Source organism: Cyphellophora attinorum, assembly GCF_001299255.1.
Source record: "Cyphellophora attinorum strain CBS 131958 chromosome Unknown Contig5, whole genome shotgun sequence".
NCBI classification, from domain to species: domain Eukaryota; kingdom Fungi; phylum Ascomycota; class Eurotiomycetes; order Chaetothyriales; family Cyphellophoraceae; genus Cyphellophora; species Cyphellophora attinorum.
The window spans coordinates 60424-77195 of NW_017253233.1; the positions used below are offsets into that span (position 1 = coordinate 60424).

The following is a 16772-nucleotide window of genomic DNA, read 5'->3' on the forward strand; positions in this document are numbered from 1 at the left end:
AAATATGGTGCCTGTGTTGCGGGGTGAGATGACCATGACAAAATATGGTGTCTGTGTCGCGAGGTGCGAGGTGGTGCGGTGCTGCGAGATCTATCGTCGAATATTCATCATATTGGATTCGTCTTAGGTTCATATCATCAATAAGCTCTTCGCAAGCGTGACATCACTTTCATTTCTGTGGTGCGTTGTTGCGGTCGACGAAATGCTTGTAAGGCGCGGCGATCTGGTGAGGGTCCTGCGGTGGCTGTCCAAGTGCTGCACCTGGTTCTGTTGCTGTACCTTATAGATTTTGTCTAGGGGCTCACCAACTACACCGTACTTGGCCCATTCGATTGGAGGGGCTCTAACCACGTTCTGAGCAGCGGGAAACTTGGGGAACTTGGACTCGCTTCTTTCCTCTGCGCTGTCGTCATTCTCGCTGTCCTCATCATCGTCAACGTCTACTTCGACGCCGTCTCGCTGAGCCGTGGTGTTTTTGCTAGCTTTCAGGTGCTCGACGAAACCATCAGGGTCCTTGATGGCGGCTGCTTTCATCTTCTCGAGGTCTCGAATGTCCCTCAGGCCTTGCTGTCGCTGAAGCTGCAATATCGAGAGCGCAGCTCGCAGTGCTATAGCATCCGTGTTCTCGTCGAGGTTGACAGGCGGAGCCTCCGGTGTGTCGATGAATTCTGGTGTCGACTTTGAGTTCGGGTCAGTGGACTCCTGAATGGGTAGAGCTTCTTCGCTTGATGTAGGCGTGACTGGAGAGTATGATGCCGTTCGGGACTGCCAGATGCCGGCCTCTTCGGGGCTGACTGCCCGGGGATACTGGGACTCTGCGCGCTCTTCGGCCGATCCTGTGGCATCACAAGCTTCAGCCGGCGTGGCGGATTGGCCGATCCTTGTTGGGTGGCGCTCGAATTCATGTTGCTCGCGCAAGGCTCGTAGCATCCAACTCCAGGTCCTCGCGCTGACGTGGACACGGTCCAGGTCGCTGATAGTGTATATTCACAGCCGAAGTTCGAGAAGATCCTAAGTCTAAGAACGTAAAATGTCGTGCTATTGCGTGTGTATAGTAGGAAGGCAAAACGCACTAGCGGCTGAATCTGTCCCTATGGCGCTAGACGCCAGCCGTTGCTAGCAATTGCGTGTTGTTCTGCGGACTCTTTCGGTATGACTAGCGGAACAATAACGCGAAGTGTGGGTGGGTAGAATATACCGATCCTGGCGTTGCAAAAGCAATGAAGGTTTGCCGTCATTGATGGCAGTAAAACTCATAAATCGTGCCTTGCTTCAGCCTAAGATCTGGAGTTTCTTAGGTAAGCCGGGCTGCCTCCCATACTGGCTGCCAATGCCACAGGCACCAAATGCTTCCAGAACCTACTTGAGTACCCGGAGCTCAAGCCTATGCAGTAGTGCTCCTGCCTATTGATCCAGGTACCTGTGTGTACCGGCTCTCGAGACTTGACTCGGCCTTTGATGCTTACCTAGGTAGTGTACAGCATTGCCACGATTGCAGCTGGGTCATTCAAGGCTTCATTACGCGATTGAAGTAGCAATCTCTAAGCCAGCGGTAGGTGAACACAATCATGGCGGGATGTCAGATAGCTCAGGCTCCATGCCTTGCAGCACGCTGTTCCCATATAGGTCGGCGGCTTTTCAAGCCCGCAAAGCGGTGCACGAATTCAGGTTGGCGCAAGAGGCGCCTAGCATTTTTATTGTTCTCGACTTGCGGCTCCCGAACCACTACATTGCATTCTTTGCATCGTCTCCAGTGCTTGACTTTTTGCTAAATTCTCGCACTACTGTACCTCTCAGCTGCGAGAACTCGGACTTGCCGTCGTTGTGCCATCGAACGCTGAAGGTTCTGTGTTAACCGATGTTTTGGAAAATTGGGAATTTCCTTCAAGCGCTCCGCTCGTCAGGCTGCTAGAAGTCGATGTGCTCGAGCAGACTTCATCGATTGGTAGCCTGACGGCCGTTTAGCGACTTGTCGCTCGTTATCTCGGGGAGATCGGTTCGTCGATCGAGAGTCTTGGCCTCCCCAGGATCGTTCTTCGCGGTTCGGCAAGGAGGACACCATTGAAGGGATGATTCGTTAGACTTTTGTTCCGCAGGTGGTACTTCCGTGCGCGATTGGGCGAGCCTTCAGCCCCCTCCAAGCCCGGAAGATGAATCACCTCTCATATTTCGAAGTCAACTGGTGGGTCAAATTTCCCGGGCCTCGACTTTGGCTATACTGCCCTAGAGGCGCCCCCATGCGATTCGATAATTGTAGGACCACCCGTCATGTGCCTGAACCTGGACCGTAGCGCGTGTTTGACACTCGACTACCTCGTGTAAAGAGCCGATCCATAGGTATGGTGGCTGGCTGCAACATTGTTCTTGCTACATCTTCGTCGCCCAGTCCTGAGTCGCGGCTTCTTTCTTCGTGTCGTCAGCCCCGCCTGCCACGTGCTCTTCGTCACCGCCGCTGAAACCTCCCGGCCTGAATGAAATCGTAACTCGTTGGACCATTCTAGACATCCTTTCTCGCTTCAACACCACCAACGCCAGTATCTATCATACACTTCAATCCTGCAGCCAGAGTGTGACAGGCGTCGCTAGCGATATTCATACCCTTTGTGATCGGACGTGGCCGACATCTCACACGTACGGCCTACAATTACTCTACCACATTGACACACCATCAATCGGCTGGACCGATCTCTTTCGACATCAAATTCATTGATTTGGTCCTACCTTACACGGAAATGAATTGTTGACCAGAACCTGACTCGACCTTCGCTGCGTCGCCGTGCTACCGGAAATGACAATGTCTTCGGCACACCACCAGGTTACCTGGCAACCCTCGAGCTCACACGCTCCTCCGGACTCACAACGCCTGTCGAACGACATCGCTAACCTTGCAATATCTGACGATCTGCAATCTTCACCAAATGTAGTCAAAAACAGCAGGCCACAGGGTCTGTCCATCCGCGATATCAGAATGTCTATGAATAATGGTCAAGGTCCACCTCAAGTAAAACACCCTTCGCCACCAGAGTCACTCATGCCGAACTCCATGCGAACGCCTTCTAAAGCACCGGTCAAGAAGAAATCGCTTTTTGGAGGACTGTTCGCGGTGCGAGAACCTACTCAAGTTGCTCTCGACCAATTTGCAGCACAGCTCGGTGCCCAGCATGGCTCGACCAGCGCGAGACAAGTGCCTAATGTGAGGATGGAGAAAATGCCTGAGCATGTACCCAAGGTCAACAGTAAATGGGACGGAATTCCGGACGCCATTAAGCAGCGAGAAAAGCGTGAGAAAGAGCTAGCCAAGGCAGCGAAGCGCCAATCTATGACGACCTCTATGACCACATCGACTATCCGCTCCCATTCATCTGAAGGACTTGGTCGCCCATCCGAAAGTCGGCACTCTAACATAAGCGATCTCTCAAATGATAGTCGCGGACACTCACGCCGTGAAGACTCATCGCGAAATCCAAATCCACATCGATTTTATGCTCAGTCGGTCAACTCTTCTGGAGATTTAGCAGCACAATTGCGAGAGGAGAGTGATTGCCAATCGACGTCAGATTCACATCCACCATCTACGCAGACAGCCTCAAGCAAGAGTACGAGCACAAAGGCCACTAACAGGGACGAAGCGGCCATCAAAGGCCATAGTCGCAAGTCTTCGAGCAAGGGGTCGCGAGGGCAAGTCTCGCGCACGTCCGAGAAGAAAGCTGGCACAAGTGTGCCTCCAAGACCAAAGACCGCAGAACATCTACAGCAACCGAGGCCAAAGGCTGTGCAGAGGATCATGAGCGACGAGGATGTCGTCTTGCTGTCCTCTGGTCATGGCGTTTTACCGCTGCCCAGTCCGAGCCAGGCAAAGCAGCCACTGAAGCCAAATGCCGCATTTCTAGCAGGTGAGGCACAGGAATTTCAAATCCCAGATGACGAAAGCGAGAGTGATGCCTCAGAGGTACATGGATCTCCTCATAACCCTGCTGCTCGTCCTCAAATTGGACCACGCCGCATCACGGACGATGATCGCCCAGCATCCGCCAACGACTTTCATAATGCTCAACTAAGGCCAAAATCTACGGTCACTGGACGGCTAGGGTCGCTGCTGAAACGAGAGCCATGAGCAAAGCTGTGAAAGTATTTCCGCGCTCCAGCTGTCATGCATAGCGGGCCCGCAAAGGAGGACGAATCTCACGATAAAATTTGTTTGACCATCATTTATTGCAAGAGCAAGGCGCTGGGAGCTTTTCCCGATCTTCAGGATCATCGATATTGCTCAAGCTGGATGAGCATTGCGATCGTTTGTGTTTCAATCTCGCGAGGATCTTCATCATTCTTGTGGATAGCTTGCTGTTTTTCACCGGGTCGCCACGCGGATTCCGATACTGGATCATCATTTAGCGCCCGCTTAATCATAGTAACTCGATACCCCAGGTCCCATCGACTCCGATTTTCCGAACCCCAACGAATTTACATTGAGGTTTCAGAGAGACAGGCCTTTCGTATGGAGCAGCACACGAAGCTCACAGCGAAGCCTGCGTAAGCGTGGTGTTAAGCTGGAGGCGGAAGGGAAGGAATTGACTCTCAAGAGGGACGACGTGGCAGGAGGGATCCAATGTACATAGGAGAGTGCACCAGCCAGAGCTGAAAATAGCACATCACCTGAGTTCCTCTATGGAAATGAGTCTGCCTATCTTTCCGCATCCAAGTTTGCATGTCTGGGTACGATTTCTCAAGTGCCTGGCTGCCTCGTGTGCCCATGCCATGCCATGCCACGCCATGTGCGGGCATCGGTCCCTGGCACCCCCGCAAAAGGCCCACTTTAATTTTCCAAAGTCGAAGACTCGCAACGTCGAGTTTTGTAGGTCCTGTTTATGGGAGCACTTTGCAGCGAATTGACCCGCCTATAGCCCTGATGACAAGTCGGTGCATGTCGAGCCATCGGCAGGATGTCGCAGAAACGAAAAGCGGACCCGTCGCTGTCGTCTCCTCCCCCGAAGAAGCGCAATACCGACCAGACGAATTCCATACATTCGGCCTTTACAGCCGATCTCTTCGACGATGACACCGTTGCTTCTTACCGCCAGAGCTACAGCCAGTCTGGGCCGTATCCACACGCTGTGGTCCCTAAGCTGATCGAAGACGCCCTACTTCGCAATGTGAGGACTGAGATCAACGACCACATCCATTTCACACTCAAAGAAACGGATATATACCGGATACACCAAAGTGGCGATCTAGCCAACCTGTCTGGACTAGACAGCGAGGCACTGAGACATCTTCCGAGCCTTGTGCGACTCCGCGATGCCCTCTACAGTCCAGACTTCCGAGAATGGGTTAGCAATGTCACTGGAGCAGGGCTGCTCTCTGGACAGAAAACGGACATGGCGGTGAATGTATACACACCCGGCAGCTACCTCCTGTGTCACGATGATGTGATCGGCAGTCGCCGCGTCAGTTACATCTTGTATCTGACAGATCCGGACAAGCCATGGCGTGCTGAGTGGGGCGGAGGTCTGAGATTGTTTCCTACTGAGGTCAAGCAGAACAACAGCGGCGAAGACATCAAAGTGCCCTTAGCGGAACACACTCTCAACATTCCGCCCAGCTTTGGACAGCTCAGCTTCTTCACAGTCCTGCCCGGCGAGAGCTACCATGACGTTGAGGAAGTCTATCACCCTCCGCATGGTCAGGATATTAAGGCGGAGGATGGTGGCAGGATACGCATGGCTATCAGCGGCTGGTATCACATCCCACAAGCCGGCGAAGAAGGCTACGAAGAAGGACTTGAACAAGCACAAGCCCAGAAATCGAGCTTGACCCAGCTAAAGAGCGCGGCAAATGAATTAGACGAGCCGCGAATAATCTACAAGCACTACGACGAGGCTCGAAGCGTGGTCAACAGCAGCGCCACAGCAATTGAAGTAGATCCAGGCGACGACACTGACACCGATAACGACATCTTGACTGAGCAAGATCTGACTTTCCTCCTTCGATACCTCTCACCAAGCTTCCTGACACCAGGTGAGCTCGAAAAGTTCTCAGAATTCTTCGCCGAGACATCCATCCTCGAGCTTGAGCGCTTCTTCTGTGAGGGCTTCGCCAACGAACTCAAAGCATACGTCGAGAACGCCGATCAATCAGACTCGTCCTGGAAGATCGCTCGACCACCTCACAAACACCGCTTCGCCTATCTTCAAGCCGACGAGATGCTTCACTCGGACAGCAGCCCTGTGGCCCGCATCCTTACGGATCTCATCCACAGTCACGCCTTCAAGAAGTGGCTCGCTCTCGCAATCGGCATGAAGCCGGCCGCACTACTCCGCCAAGACGTGCAGGCGCGCCGCTTTCGGCGTGGGAAGGACTACGCTCTGGCCAGTACATACACTGGTGAGCAGCCGCAGCTCGAGTTCACCATCAGCATGACCCCATCGACTGGCTGGGAGCGAGACGACGAAGCGGAGGAGCCTCTGGCTGCATCGACAAACGGAGCTAAGAACAACGGGAACCACACCTCGTCGTCAACTGAAGCCCAGGTTTCCACCTCTTCACTACCCGAGTACGGTGGCGAGGAAGTTTACATGGCCGGCGATGACGATGATGATGATGATGAGATGACCGCTGAAGCTCGAGAAGCCAACGCCAACAAGCCGTTACCTCAGGTTGGCCGGAAGTCCGTCGACCCAGCAGTCTACAAATCGGCTGGAGATGACGAAGCCGATAGCATCCTCTTCACGAATGTACCAAGTTGGAACAAGTTCAGCATCGTGCTACGCGACAAGGGCACACTAAGATTCGTCAAGTACGTAAGCCAGGCCGCCAAGGGCGATCGCTGGGACATCAAAGGAATGATTGAGCTCGCGGACGACGCTTTTGACGACGAAGGTGGAGACAACGCTGCCGAAGAGGATAACGATATGGACGAAAATGAGGAGGATGCTTATGCTGGTGATGAGGATGGCGGTGATTCAAAGGAGGACTAGGATGCCACTTTGACGGCGTGTCTCCCGGCTTTGTCGATACATGACTTTACCTGCTAGCCTACGACATACCAGCGTTGTTCATTCTCTGTGCTTCTCTATGTTGTGGGAGGTAGAGTACATGGTATCTAATTGGCTCGACTGCAATGCGCCCCTTAAGCTGCTGTTTCTGAGTCCATATAACAAGAATGGTAAGCGATGCTCCTTCCTGACTGGTAGTGGATAGGCACTTTCCGTATTCCTACACTGACTACCGCCAAATGCCAAGGCTTGTCAGCACCCAAGTCATAGCAGGCAGCATTTCGGCGAGAGTCGCTTCCGATGTGAAGCAGCTAATGCGGCTGATAACTTCCGAGGGGTAAACGGACTTGGTTGCGGCTCCTAGCCAGCGTGCTCGACGATCTCGCTTTCCAGTCCCTTACCGCCCTTCTTGACAATTGTTCGGATCTGTTCGGGGACAGCGAACTCTTTGCTGTCGCCTTCATCTCCGCCCTCTTCGTCGCTTGGTGGCACGACAACATTGATGTTGCTGCATTTGCTGCTGAAGATCTCCGTGCCAAGCTGTCTAGACTGAGGTAGACCTGGGCACCATCGACCTGGTCCAGCAGAATCGTGGGCAAGACTCCATTGACCTGGACCGCGAACTTTGGTGATTTTATGACATCGAGTGAGGAGACGAGAGAATCGATGAGGATCGACAGGTTGGCGCAATTGTCGATCGAGATGGCGTTGGCCTTTCCGTCCACCTTGATCACAGCCTTAGTACACCGGCTGATAAGGATGCTGTGATTGAGCTCTGCTTTGACCTCTATCATCTCGTTGCCGGTGTTGTCGAAGTTTTCGATGATCCATTTGTTCCCTTCGAGCTCTTTCTTCCCAGGCCTTTTCGTTCGTAATGAGTCAGGTTTCTTGGCTGGCATCGGGCTCTTCCCGCGTGATGTGGACGATGATTGTGAGGATGTTCGCTCTGGGACTGCATTCGTCGCTCTGAGTGATGGATTTTTGTGTGTCATCTCGGATTTGTCGACCTTCTTCAGCCTCGAGGTTACTGACGAGCCGCTATTGATCTGGTCGAATACTGCGCCCATGTCACCACCCGAGCCAGAGGACGCTGGCGCCCCTGGTGGTGGTGGAGGTGGCGCAGGAATGCCGTTGTCGTCGAAATTTGGCAGAGGAGGTGGCGGCGGGGGAGGAGGCCCGCCAGCCGCCGATGCCTTGGGCGTGGCTGAGCCGGATTGTACCTGCTTGAGCGCCTCTAAGCAGTCAATGCCGTCTTTCTGGTTCCACGACAACCCCGTTTGGAAATTTTGCTTCACATAAGCTACAAGGGACCGGAAGATCTTGTAGTATGCTTGGATATACTCCACGTGTGATTTGTCCCTGATTTTGCTGTTAGCTGGCCCAGGTGATGCCTTGAAATCACTCACTTCTCTTTATATTCCTTCAGTACCTGATTGCCATAGTACTGGGCTCCACCAAGGGTATCGCCCACAAAATCAGCAGGGCGCTTCTCAACGATCCATCCGAGGGCTACGATGCCCTCCGAAACTGCGGAAAGATGTTTGAACAGAGGAGATGGGCGATTGGCTTCTCGAAGTTCGTCGACGGTTGAGGTCCACCGATGTAGCTCTGTCATCAGTTCGGGCGGCTGATTAGTCGGTTGCTTTGCTTTTGTCGTGACGAATAGATATGTTCGTTCTGCCTCAAAGGCCGACTGTACAGCTTTTGCCTGATGGATGTGAGCTTCGTCCGCGTGGTCTGACATCATGCTCCTACCTGCTCTTCCACCAAGCCTCCGATCTTGCTGCTAGCCGTTACGAAGGCTGCCACATCACTCTGAATCAGCTCGTCGAACTCCTCGATCGATCTGGGCAATGGCTCTGCGGGTGGAGTTGGTGCTGCGGCAGGCTCAGGGACGGCGGCTGCAACCGCTGTCGAAGCACCGGGCGCTGTGGATTTGGCGCTCCATTCTCGAGCGCCCCTGGGCCATCGACAGATGTGGCAATATCTTCTAAGCGCGAAGTCGCAGCCTCAAGTCTGTGAATTGTTGTCAGCTTCATCACACCAGTTTGGAGAAATGAATCCAGCCAGGTAATGATTTGCTACGCACCTCTTGATCAGGGTAGTCAGGTTGTGCATGTTATTGCCCGTAGACGCCATCGCTAAAATATGGAACTGCACGTTCTACAAACAATTGAAAAGCGTGAAGAAATGTACAGGCCGGCGCAGCACAGAGCAATGTATTGAAAGTACTGGAAGGTAAAGGGAGTCCGGGGTCGATGCTGCCTGAGATCCACATGCCCTCTGCCAAGCTCCGCGGTCTCGTCGTTGCCTTCTCACCTCGTATCTAATTCCCTTTTGACCACCGAACAACCCACGGGATCGTTGTTCCTTTCCTAAGGCTCCGTCGTTTCTGACGCGTGCCGCTGTGTCGCCATGTCGTCAGACATCGACTGGTGCACTTTTGGCATGTTCATTATTGGTCAGCACCATCCGGATGCCTGGAAGATTGGTCCCAATTAATCAGGCAAACAGATGAGATTGACTATGGTGATGGTCGGGCTATGAAGACGCGTGTCATTGGCGGCGCCGGTATTGCAAGTACCCCGATCCAAATATGAAGAGGTAGGCTGGTAGACGTTGCTCAGCAAAAGAAACCTTGCTGGCAGCTTTTTGCTCTCGGCCTCCACCATGAATATCGATGAGCCCTGCAGGCCGTTCGGTTGGACTTCTAGGTACGACATCAGCACTGACTCTGCCCGCAGTATGCTATGTTAGGTGCTAGGCTTGCTGCCGGGGCAAGCTACTCTCGTTACGTTTCATGCATTGTCGATAAAGGACATGACTTTCCAGATGAGTTCCAAGCACTTATCGAGCAATGGCAAACAAGCACAGTCTTTCGCACTGACCTGAGTCGGGCGACTACGAGAGCCTGGAATGGCTATAGCGGCGATCAGCATCGAGGTGAGTTGAGGAAATGTGTGCAACTGAACTACTTGTTGATGTGACAGACTTCAGGTATTTAACGCCCAAACGAAGGCTAGAGGTCGATTCCCTGAGCGACAGACAGGCTCTTGCCTCCGCCTTCCACATGGTCTGCAGCCCCAGCAGATGTATGAGTCTAGTCGAGGCTCTCCGGGCCCGAAGAAGCGCCCTCAATACGAACGCTAGACCGCCTGTTGTCATTTGGGAACCCATACCCGATCTTTGCACGCCGGCAGAGTTGAAGAATCTTCAGCAAGCAAGCACTTTCGTGAACGTCATCAGTCCCAACGGAGAGGAGCTCGCCGACTTTTTTGCTTCCGGGAACAAATCGATCGCAGAGGAGGACATGGTACGATCGTTGCTCACCAACTGCGGTGAAAACCCAGAACAAGCCGTAATTGTGCGCAATGGCGCTGATGGGAGCAGACTTCATTGTCGGGGTCGCGTTCTACATTTCAAGGCGTACCATCAGGACGCTGAACGTGTGATAGATCCTACCGGCGGCGGAAACTCCTATCTTGGCGCCATGGCAATGGCATTGACGAAACGTGTTCAACCAGGGCTCGAAGCGACTGCACAATGTCTGAATTCATCGATCACTTCCGAGTCACGGAGCTTGTTAGAGATGATCCTCGCTGCTGTCCACGGCACGATCGCCGCAAGCTACGCTATTGAGCAGATAGGCACGCCATCGCTGGATGGCGGATGCGGTGTGTGGAATGGCGAGGCTTACGAGGATAGATACACGTTGTATCTGCGTCGGGAGAAGTCGTATCTGTCGCATCAGCTCGCGACACAGGGCCAGAATCTGATACCATCTTGATTGGGCGCTGCTACCGTTCTTCGTATGAGTTTTGTTACTTGGGCTTGCGTGGAAGAAATATGTAGCCTGCGGCATGCATGAAGCGTGGCGTCAGCTGAAGGCGCCTCCTGCAGGACTAGAGTACCTAGCATGCTTGAGACCACGTGCTCGGCGTGCCTCTACCTGCTCCACACAGGGGTATCTCGGAGCTGGTTTTAGGTGCAGAGAACAATTTTCGAAGGCTGTCAGCCTGCCCAGGAAAGACGAGATTGTGGCTCGGCATATCTCGACGATCCTCGAAAGCCGTCAATTGGTCAACCATCAAGAACGCTGACACGCAAATTGCTTGTGCAAATCTCAGGGGCTTCCACATGGCTATCTCGTGATGATGATTCTATCCATCAAATGCCGGGCTACCAACGATGATGAATGTTTCACTGGTGCCATTCCAAGCCCGGGAAGGTGGCCCCTCGCTGTTTGTTTCGAGAGAACCTTCTCAGACAGATCTCCATATTGCAACTTCCCTGCATCATCATTTGCTCCTCTCCATTCTGCAGTGCCTTTAGGCTCCCGGCGCAGCTGCAGTAGTAATTCAGAGGCCAGCTCGTGCAGAGCGTGTCAGCGAAACTTTACACTCCTCGTGCTCCCTAAATATTCTTCCCGTCATAGACCTCCAGGTCATAAGACTTCGCACTTATCATCTCGGAGTCTTCTGCCTCAATCTCACGTCGATCATCCACGTCAAGCGCCTGGCGATCTTTCCTAGCAGCTTCCTCTAACGACCAAAGCAGCATCATTTGTCTGCAGATCCCGGTCCCCGCTTGAGAGCGGGTCCTTGCTAGCCTGTAGCAGATATCGTCTTAACGGCATATCTTCCCAGGATTCTACCTGACGGCATTTGCCTCTTCTTCACAGCAGCATTTCACGGCCAAACAACAATATCGCAGTCAACAGCATTTCATCTCAGCGGCATCACAGAGACCAAACTTCTGCGGACCCATCTGTCGCCGTATCACCTTCAAGCTGTCTCTGCAGGGTTACCCAAGTTTCTGCTGCGACCGGACTACGACTCAGATCATTTCGTAGCACGAAAGTATCCTACGTCTCGTCCAGGCATCGCTGCCTATATCACTCGCACTAATGGACATGGAACGAAGATCGTTGGACTCAGAGCGACCGATAATGGCGCCTAGTGTAAGTTCATTGTATAAACTCTCGTCCGCCGAACAGTATTGACCGTTTAACAGCTCACATCGAAACGCACCTCGAAGAGATATTCCACCTTCTCTGCATCGCCATCATTCGCGACCGTCGACATCCTACAAGAGGCTGGCTCAGATCAACGACCACTCAACGTCACAGCAGCATCCGGCATGGCTGAAATTAAGCAATTCACCCAAGGTCTTGACCGATTAGAAAACAAGAAACTCGACATGCAACGCTTCGTTCCCAGTGAAAAGAAGTCGAACGAGATCAAAGCGCTCAGTGTGGGCGCGAAGCTGGACCGAGCTCTTGGACACAGAATGGCAAACCAGGATGCGTCATTCAGTAAGAAAAGATTGAGCATTCTGGGGCATAAGCATATGGCTGTTTTGACCGAGAAGCCGGGGCTCTGAAGTGTTGCTAGTTTGTGTCCGTTAATTCTGCTGCGCGGCGTTGAGGGTTCGAGAGGACGTATCATTGTTGGGTTAGTGAGTTGAAGCCATGCCGCTGTGCGTCGACTTCTACTTGTCGACGATCAGGACAGAAATCGAGGGCTTTGGAGTTTGGCAGCAGGCGTGGCGAGAGAAGTTGTACAGTCTTTGCCGCCGGCGCACCAGGATGACAGCGTTTTGCGATGTTGGACATGCTGCTCAGGCATGAGCGCGAGCGCGATGGAGGTACTTTTGATTCCAGCAGGGCAATGATACCACGAGCGAGGATACACGATATCCGCTTCGTTGTTGGCGTATTTGGTACACTCAAAGCATCTCATTCGCTGGGCTCAGTTGCATTTGAAGCGCTGTAGGGCATTCGATCCTGCTCAAGGAAGACTGCAGCACGAGACAGGTCATCAAGGAGAATCGTCAACGCATCCCATCATCAAATGTGGGTTTCGCCTACAGGTGGAGCCGGACGCGCTTGCCATGAAGTTGCTGGGTTGCCTTCCAATGCTTTCCTCCTTCCTTCTCATCTACTACTGCTAAACGATTTCCATGATACCAGGCTGAATGCGCTCTAGGATAACGGAAAGCTCATGCCACAGTTGCTTCTGCACCTTCGCTCCCTCCTCGCTCACTACAAACTTGGAGGTACTACCGACCAGCGTTAGCGGCAGCATGTCATCCGATTTCGCTCATTGACTTACCTGCCGACTTTGCATTCGTCGAGATACTGACCATGAGATTCTGGCGAACCCTCCGCAGCATGCACCAAGGTCAGCGAACCGTGCTCAGCAGTTCTCAACCATGTCTTCCTCGCAATCCAGCCCACTATTCTAAACAGCAAGTTTGGCTCTCGATCAATTGTGGTTATCACCCCTCCCGGGTTGACGACCGAAACCACGATCTTCTCGTGACCAAATCCACCCGATTTCGATGTTTGCTCGACCAATTCTCGAACCAGAAAGAGCTCCATCAGCTTTGACACTGGGTATCTGGAGTATGTGGTCAGCGCCCGAACCGAAACCTGGATTCTGCGCTCACCTGTCACCCATCCTTGCACTCTCCTCCTGTGCCAGATCATCAAATATATGCTCTGATTTCTGCTCCGGAAATGACGTGACATTGTGCATCCAGGATCCAACGAAGGTCAAAACCGCGCTCTGGCCTGTCGACTGTGCTGTCTCTCGCAATTTTGGCAGCAGGAGGATGCCCAGCATTAATGTTGAGATCACATTGATCGTGATATGTGCCTCATTGTCCTCCGCCTTCGCGAACGTCCTCTGCAATATACCAGCGTTCTCCACAACAACATGCAATTGCTTCAATTTCTTGTTGGCTCGCTCTGCAAACGCCTGTACGCTGGCATACGATGCGAGATCGAGTTCCCAGACCTCTGCAACATTTGATTTTCCAGTCGATTTGTGAATGTCGTCTGCTGCTGCTCGCCCTTTTGCCTTGTTCCTCACTGCTAAAATGACCTTCGCCGCATTCAACCTAACCAGATGGCGTGCTGCTTCAAGACCTAGCCCAGCGTTTGCGCCTGTCACGATGATGGTCTTGCCTGTGAAGTCTTTTTCGGGATCTGGTAGTGTATCGAAGATATGCGAACGAACCATCTCAAGGAACGAAAAGTCCGCCATGGTTGACAGATATCCTCCAGCTACTCTACTGAGCGTACAACTCAAACCACGACTTCAGCCCTTGACCTCAGCATTCTTTGTGATGTTCAACAGGCTTGCAAGCCCTTTATACTACGATCACGCCAGCCATCTGCTTGATTTGGCATCAGCGCGGACCGAGATCGTTTGGTTCACTGCATCAAGACAGTCTATTCACCTAGTCGGCGAAACACAACCCCGGCGGCGGAGTACGGTTGAACTGTTCGAGCAGCATCGCGATCACGTGTTTCGTGCTTTTCACGCCATTTGCATTGGCTGGTAGCTTGCTTGAGCTATGCACTATGGCACGGCCATCATGGTGTGATCTACGCCTGATATTTAGCATATCTTCATAAGTGACAGTATCAGAAATGAATTGGACATTCAGGTACTTTTGAACAGGACAAGGTCCTTCCGAGATGTAATAATGGGACCCTTGCACTTATCTAAGCAAGCCACCGGCCCAACCTCGATTCGAACTCAGATCGCGAGGGAGCGCAAAATATTGAGCTATCTCACCAGAGCGACCCCTTTAGGTTGTACGAACGCGTGCCTATTCTATACAAGGGTGCCAATATGCGGCCGTTTGCCGTACTCAGACAAGGAATGATGCAATGCTCCTGAGCTGATGCATTCAAAATCAAAGGCCTTTGGCGGTATACTATGACGAACCAGTGGTAATCAAGCTTCACAAGCCTGACAAGCTCAACCGGCCGTCGCATTGGAAGGCTTAGCCACGCCTGTTTAGTGTTGTTTCACGAGGGGCTGGACCTAGCATATCGTGACCAGTGCTAGTCCCCAACGTGCCCTCTATGCTGCTGCTATGCTGCAGTATCGCGAAGTGGGCTATGCAGCCTTTCGTGACGGCAGCTCGCGAACTTTCACTGTCCAAGGTATGGCACATGCAAACAGGCTTGCTCTATAAAAGACTACTCCCTCCACGATCAAGTTCCTAGCACTACGCCTTTTCGTTCACATAAACTAAGTCAGCCCCCAGTACTACCCTGCTCAGCAGATTTCGACGGTCATAATGATCAAGAAGTTCATCACCAAGGGCATAGCCAGCGGTGTCGGCGCCGTTGCCGAGGCGAGGGCCGAACGCAAGGAGCGCAAAGCCAACGCACTATCTGGCACTTCTTCAACAGGAGAATTGAGCAATACAACAAGTCGAGATTCCAAGAAGGCCGATGACGATTCCAGTGACAGTGAGGATGAGATCGAGCTCGCCTGGGAACTCGATGAGGCTTCCGAACAGCTTCAACCACCTTCCTATGATGAAGCTACGAGTGAAGACCTCAATACAGTGGTCCAGTCTTTCTTGAGAACTCAAGAGAAAAGCCAAGGTGTTCCCGGGGTCGCTTCCCAGCAGTACAAGCCACTTTCTGCTCCAGTCATTCTGCCTCAACGTCGACCAAAGAACAAACAACGTGGCTTTGTACGTGCGTATCCTCCGATCCTTCAGGAGTGCGCCGGCATCGACCAAGATGCGTTCTTTCAATTCCTTACGGCATTCGACAAGGCAAGCAGAGCGTCGCCAGTGTATGATGTTATCAATCTTGCGTCCTTTGTGGTGGGCTGGGTTCCCAACCCGATTGCAATGGCCGTGTCGATTGCTGTTACCACCGCAAATAGAACGGCTCAGGAGATCCACTCACGGGTCACCAGGAACCGTTTCTTGGACGACATCAACGAGAAGTGGCTGAAGCCCAAAGGCCTCTACTGTCTCATCATGACCTACAAACCCGATGCTCCTACGATTATCGAAACGGATGTCACATCGACTGATCAAGCGCTTGCTAGATACACATCCGAAGACAGACCGGAATGGCGCAAGAACCTCGCAAAGATTCGACTCACATCCGGCAAAACCAGCGGCGAGGCTGCTTTACCTGAGGCGGCGCCGCTCATCTACCCAGCTATCGACGCCGCAGCTTCGAGCACATCGCAAGAGAAGCAGAACTTCCTCAAATCGAGCGGTGAGTTCATGGGCACTTACCTGGACAGACGCGCACAGGCAATGCACGCCACCGACAACCCCGACTCCAAGTTGGCCGCACCAGAGGCGCAGCGCCAGTTCAAGTCCAAGTACGCTGACCCCAATCATCCGATCCACTCTGGCACCGTGTTTGGCCTCCTCACGGCCGGCAAATTCGATCCGGTCAGAGCCAAACGCCGTCACAAGGCGCAGCGACGAGCTGTGAGACGTGGCATTCAGCTCAACGAGGAAGATCTGCAGGCTGCTGAGATGGGCAAGAGACTGCCGTACGAGAGAGGTGGACGACGCAAGGGAATCATTGGATCGGGTGTTGCGGTGGTGAGGAAGACTTTGCAGCAGGACTTGCTTTACTTGACGATTGTGAACATGCCGAGCGACAGTGAGTTGGCCGAGATTCGGCAGGAATTGGAACGAGCGCAGAGCAAGTAAGGCCGCTACGCTACGTGCCTACTACCGGTACCTAAGTACCGTTAGATGGCTCAGGGCAAGACTGAGTCCCTCTTGAAATATTTTGGTGCTGGGCGGGGTTCAAATGACGCAGAACTTGGCGATATGACAGGGTCTCTAGGCGGGACCTGCCGTTGGTTGAGGCACCTAATAAAATTCTGTGACTGAGCGCAGACTCTGACCAGTTCTTGGGGTTGGTCCTTGATATATTCCTCCTCGAATCTTGATCGATTGATTTTGGTAGTTGTCACTGCCACTACTGCATCAAAC

General features: G+C 52.8%; 7 protein-coding genes across 7 annotated transcripts; 5 read left to right on the forward strand and 2 right to left on the reverse strand.

The window, feature by feature from the left end:
• Positions 1–169: 169 nt before the first annotated feature.
• On the reverse strand, positions 170–930 carry AB675_6670 (uncharacterized protein; the record flags this gene model as incomplete). Its single annotated transcript, XM_018146978.1, has 2 exons — positions 170–261; positions 306–930. The coding sequence occupies 2 exons, from the start codon at positions 928–930 to the stop codon at positions 170–172; spliced, it is 717 nt and encodes a 238-aa protein (XP_018003576.1).
• A 1864-nt stretch (positions 931–2794) lies between these two features.
• AB675_6671 (uncharacterized protein) lies at positions 2795–4114 on the forward strand (the record flags this gene model as incomplete). Its single annotated transcript, XM_018146979.1, has 1 exon — positions 2795–4114. One exon carries the CDS (start codon positions 2795–2797, stop codon positions 4112–4114), a length of 1320 nt encoding a protein of 439 aa, XP_018003381.1.
• An 826-nt stretch (positions 4115–4940) lies between these two features.
• Positions 4941–6974, forward strand: AB675_6672 (Prolyl 3,4-dihydroxylase TPA1; the record flags this gene model as incomplete). Its single annotated transcript, XM_018146980.1, has 1 exon — positions 4941–6974. The coding sequence occupies one exon, from the start codon at positions 4941–4943 to the stop codon at positions 6972–6974; it is 2034 nt and encodes a 677-aa protein (XP_018003191.1).
• Positions 6975–7352: 378 nt separating this feature from the next.
• AB675_6673 (Adenylyl cyclase-associated protein) lies at positions 7353–9131 on the reverse strand (the record flags this gene model as incomplete). Its single annotated transcript, XM_018146981.1, has 5 exons — positions 7353–7532; positions 7568–8351; positions 8399–8700; positions 8748–8952; positions 9082–9131. The coding sequence occupies 5 exons, from the start codon at positions 9129–9131 to the stop codon at positions 7353–7355; spliced, it is 1521 nt and encodes a 506-aa protein (XP_018003508.1).
• Positions 9132–10086: 955 nt separating this feature from the next.
• On the forward strand, positions 10087–10779 carry AB675_6674 (uncharacterized protein; the record flags this gene model as incomplete). Its single annotated transcript, XM_018146982.1, has 1 exon — positions 10087–10779. One exon carries the CDS (start codon positions 10087–10089, stop codon positions 10777–10779), a length of 693 nt encoding a protein of 230 aa, XP_018003322.1.
• Positions 10780–11940: 1161 nt separating this feature from the next.
• AB675_6675 (uncharacterized protein) lies at positions 11941–12374 on the forward strand (the record flags this gene model as incomplete). Its single annotated transcript, XM_018146983.1, has 2 exons — positions 11941–11952; positions 12006–12374. The coding sequence occupies 2 exons, from the start codon at positions 11941–11943 to the stop codon at positions 12372–12374; spliced, it is 381 nt and encodes a 126-aa protein (XP_018003110.1).
• A 2715-nt stretch (positions 12375–15089) lies between these two features.
• On the forward strand, positions 15090–16484 carry AB675_6677 (uncharacterized protein; the record flags this gene model as incomplete). Its single annotated transcript, XM_018146984.1, has 1 exon — positions 15090–16484. One exon carries the CDS (start codon positions 15090–15092, stop codon positions 16482–16484), a length of 1395 nt encoding a protein of 464 aa, XP_018003460.1.
• Positions 16485–16772: the final 288 nt, after the last annotated feature.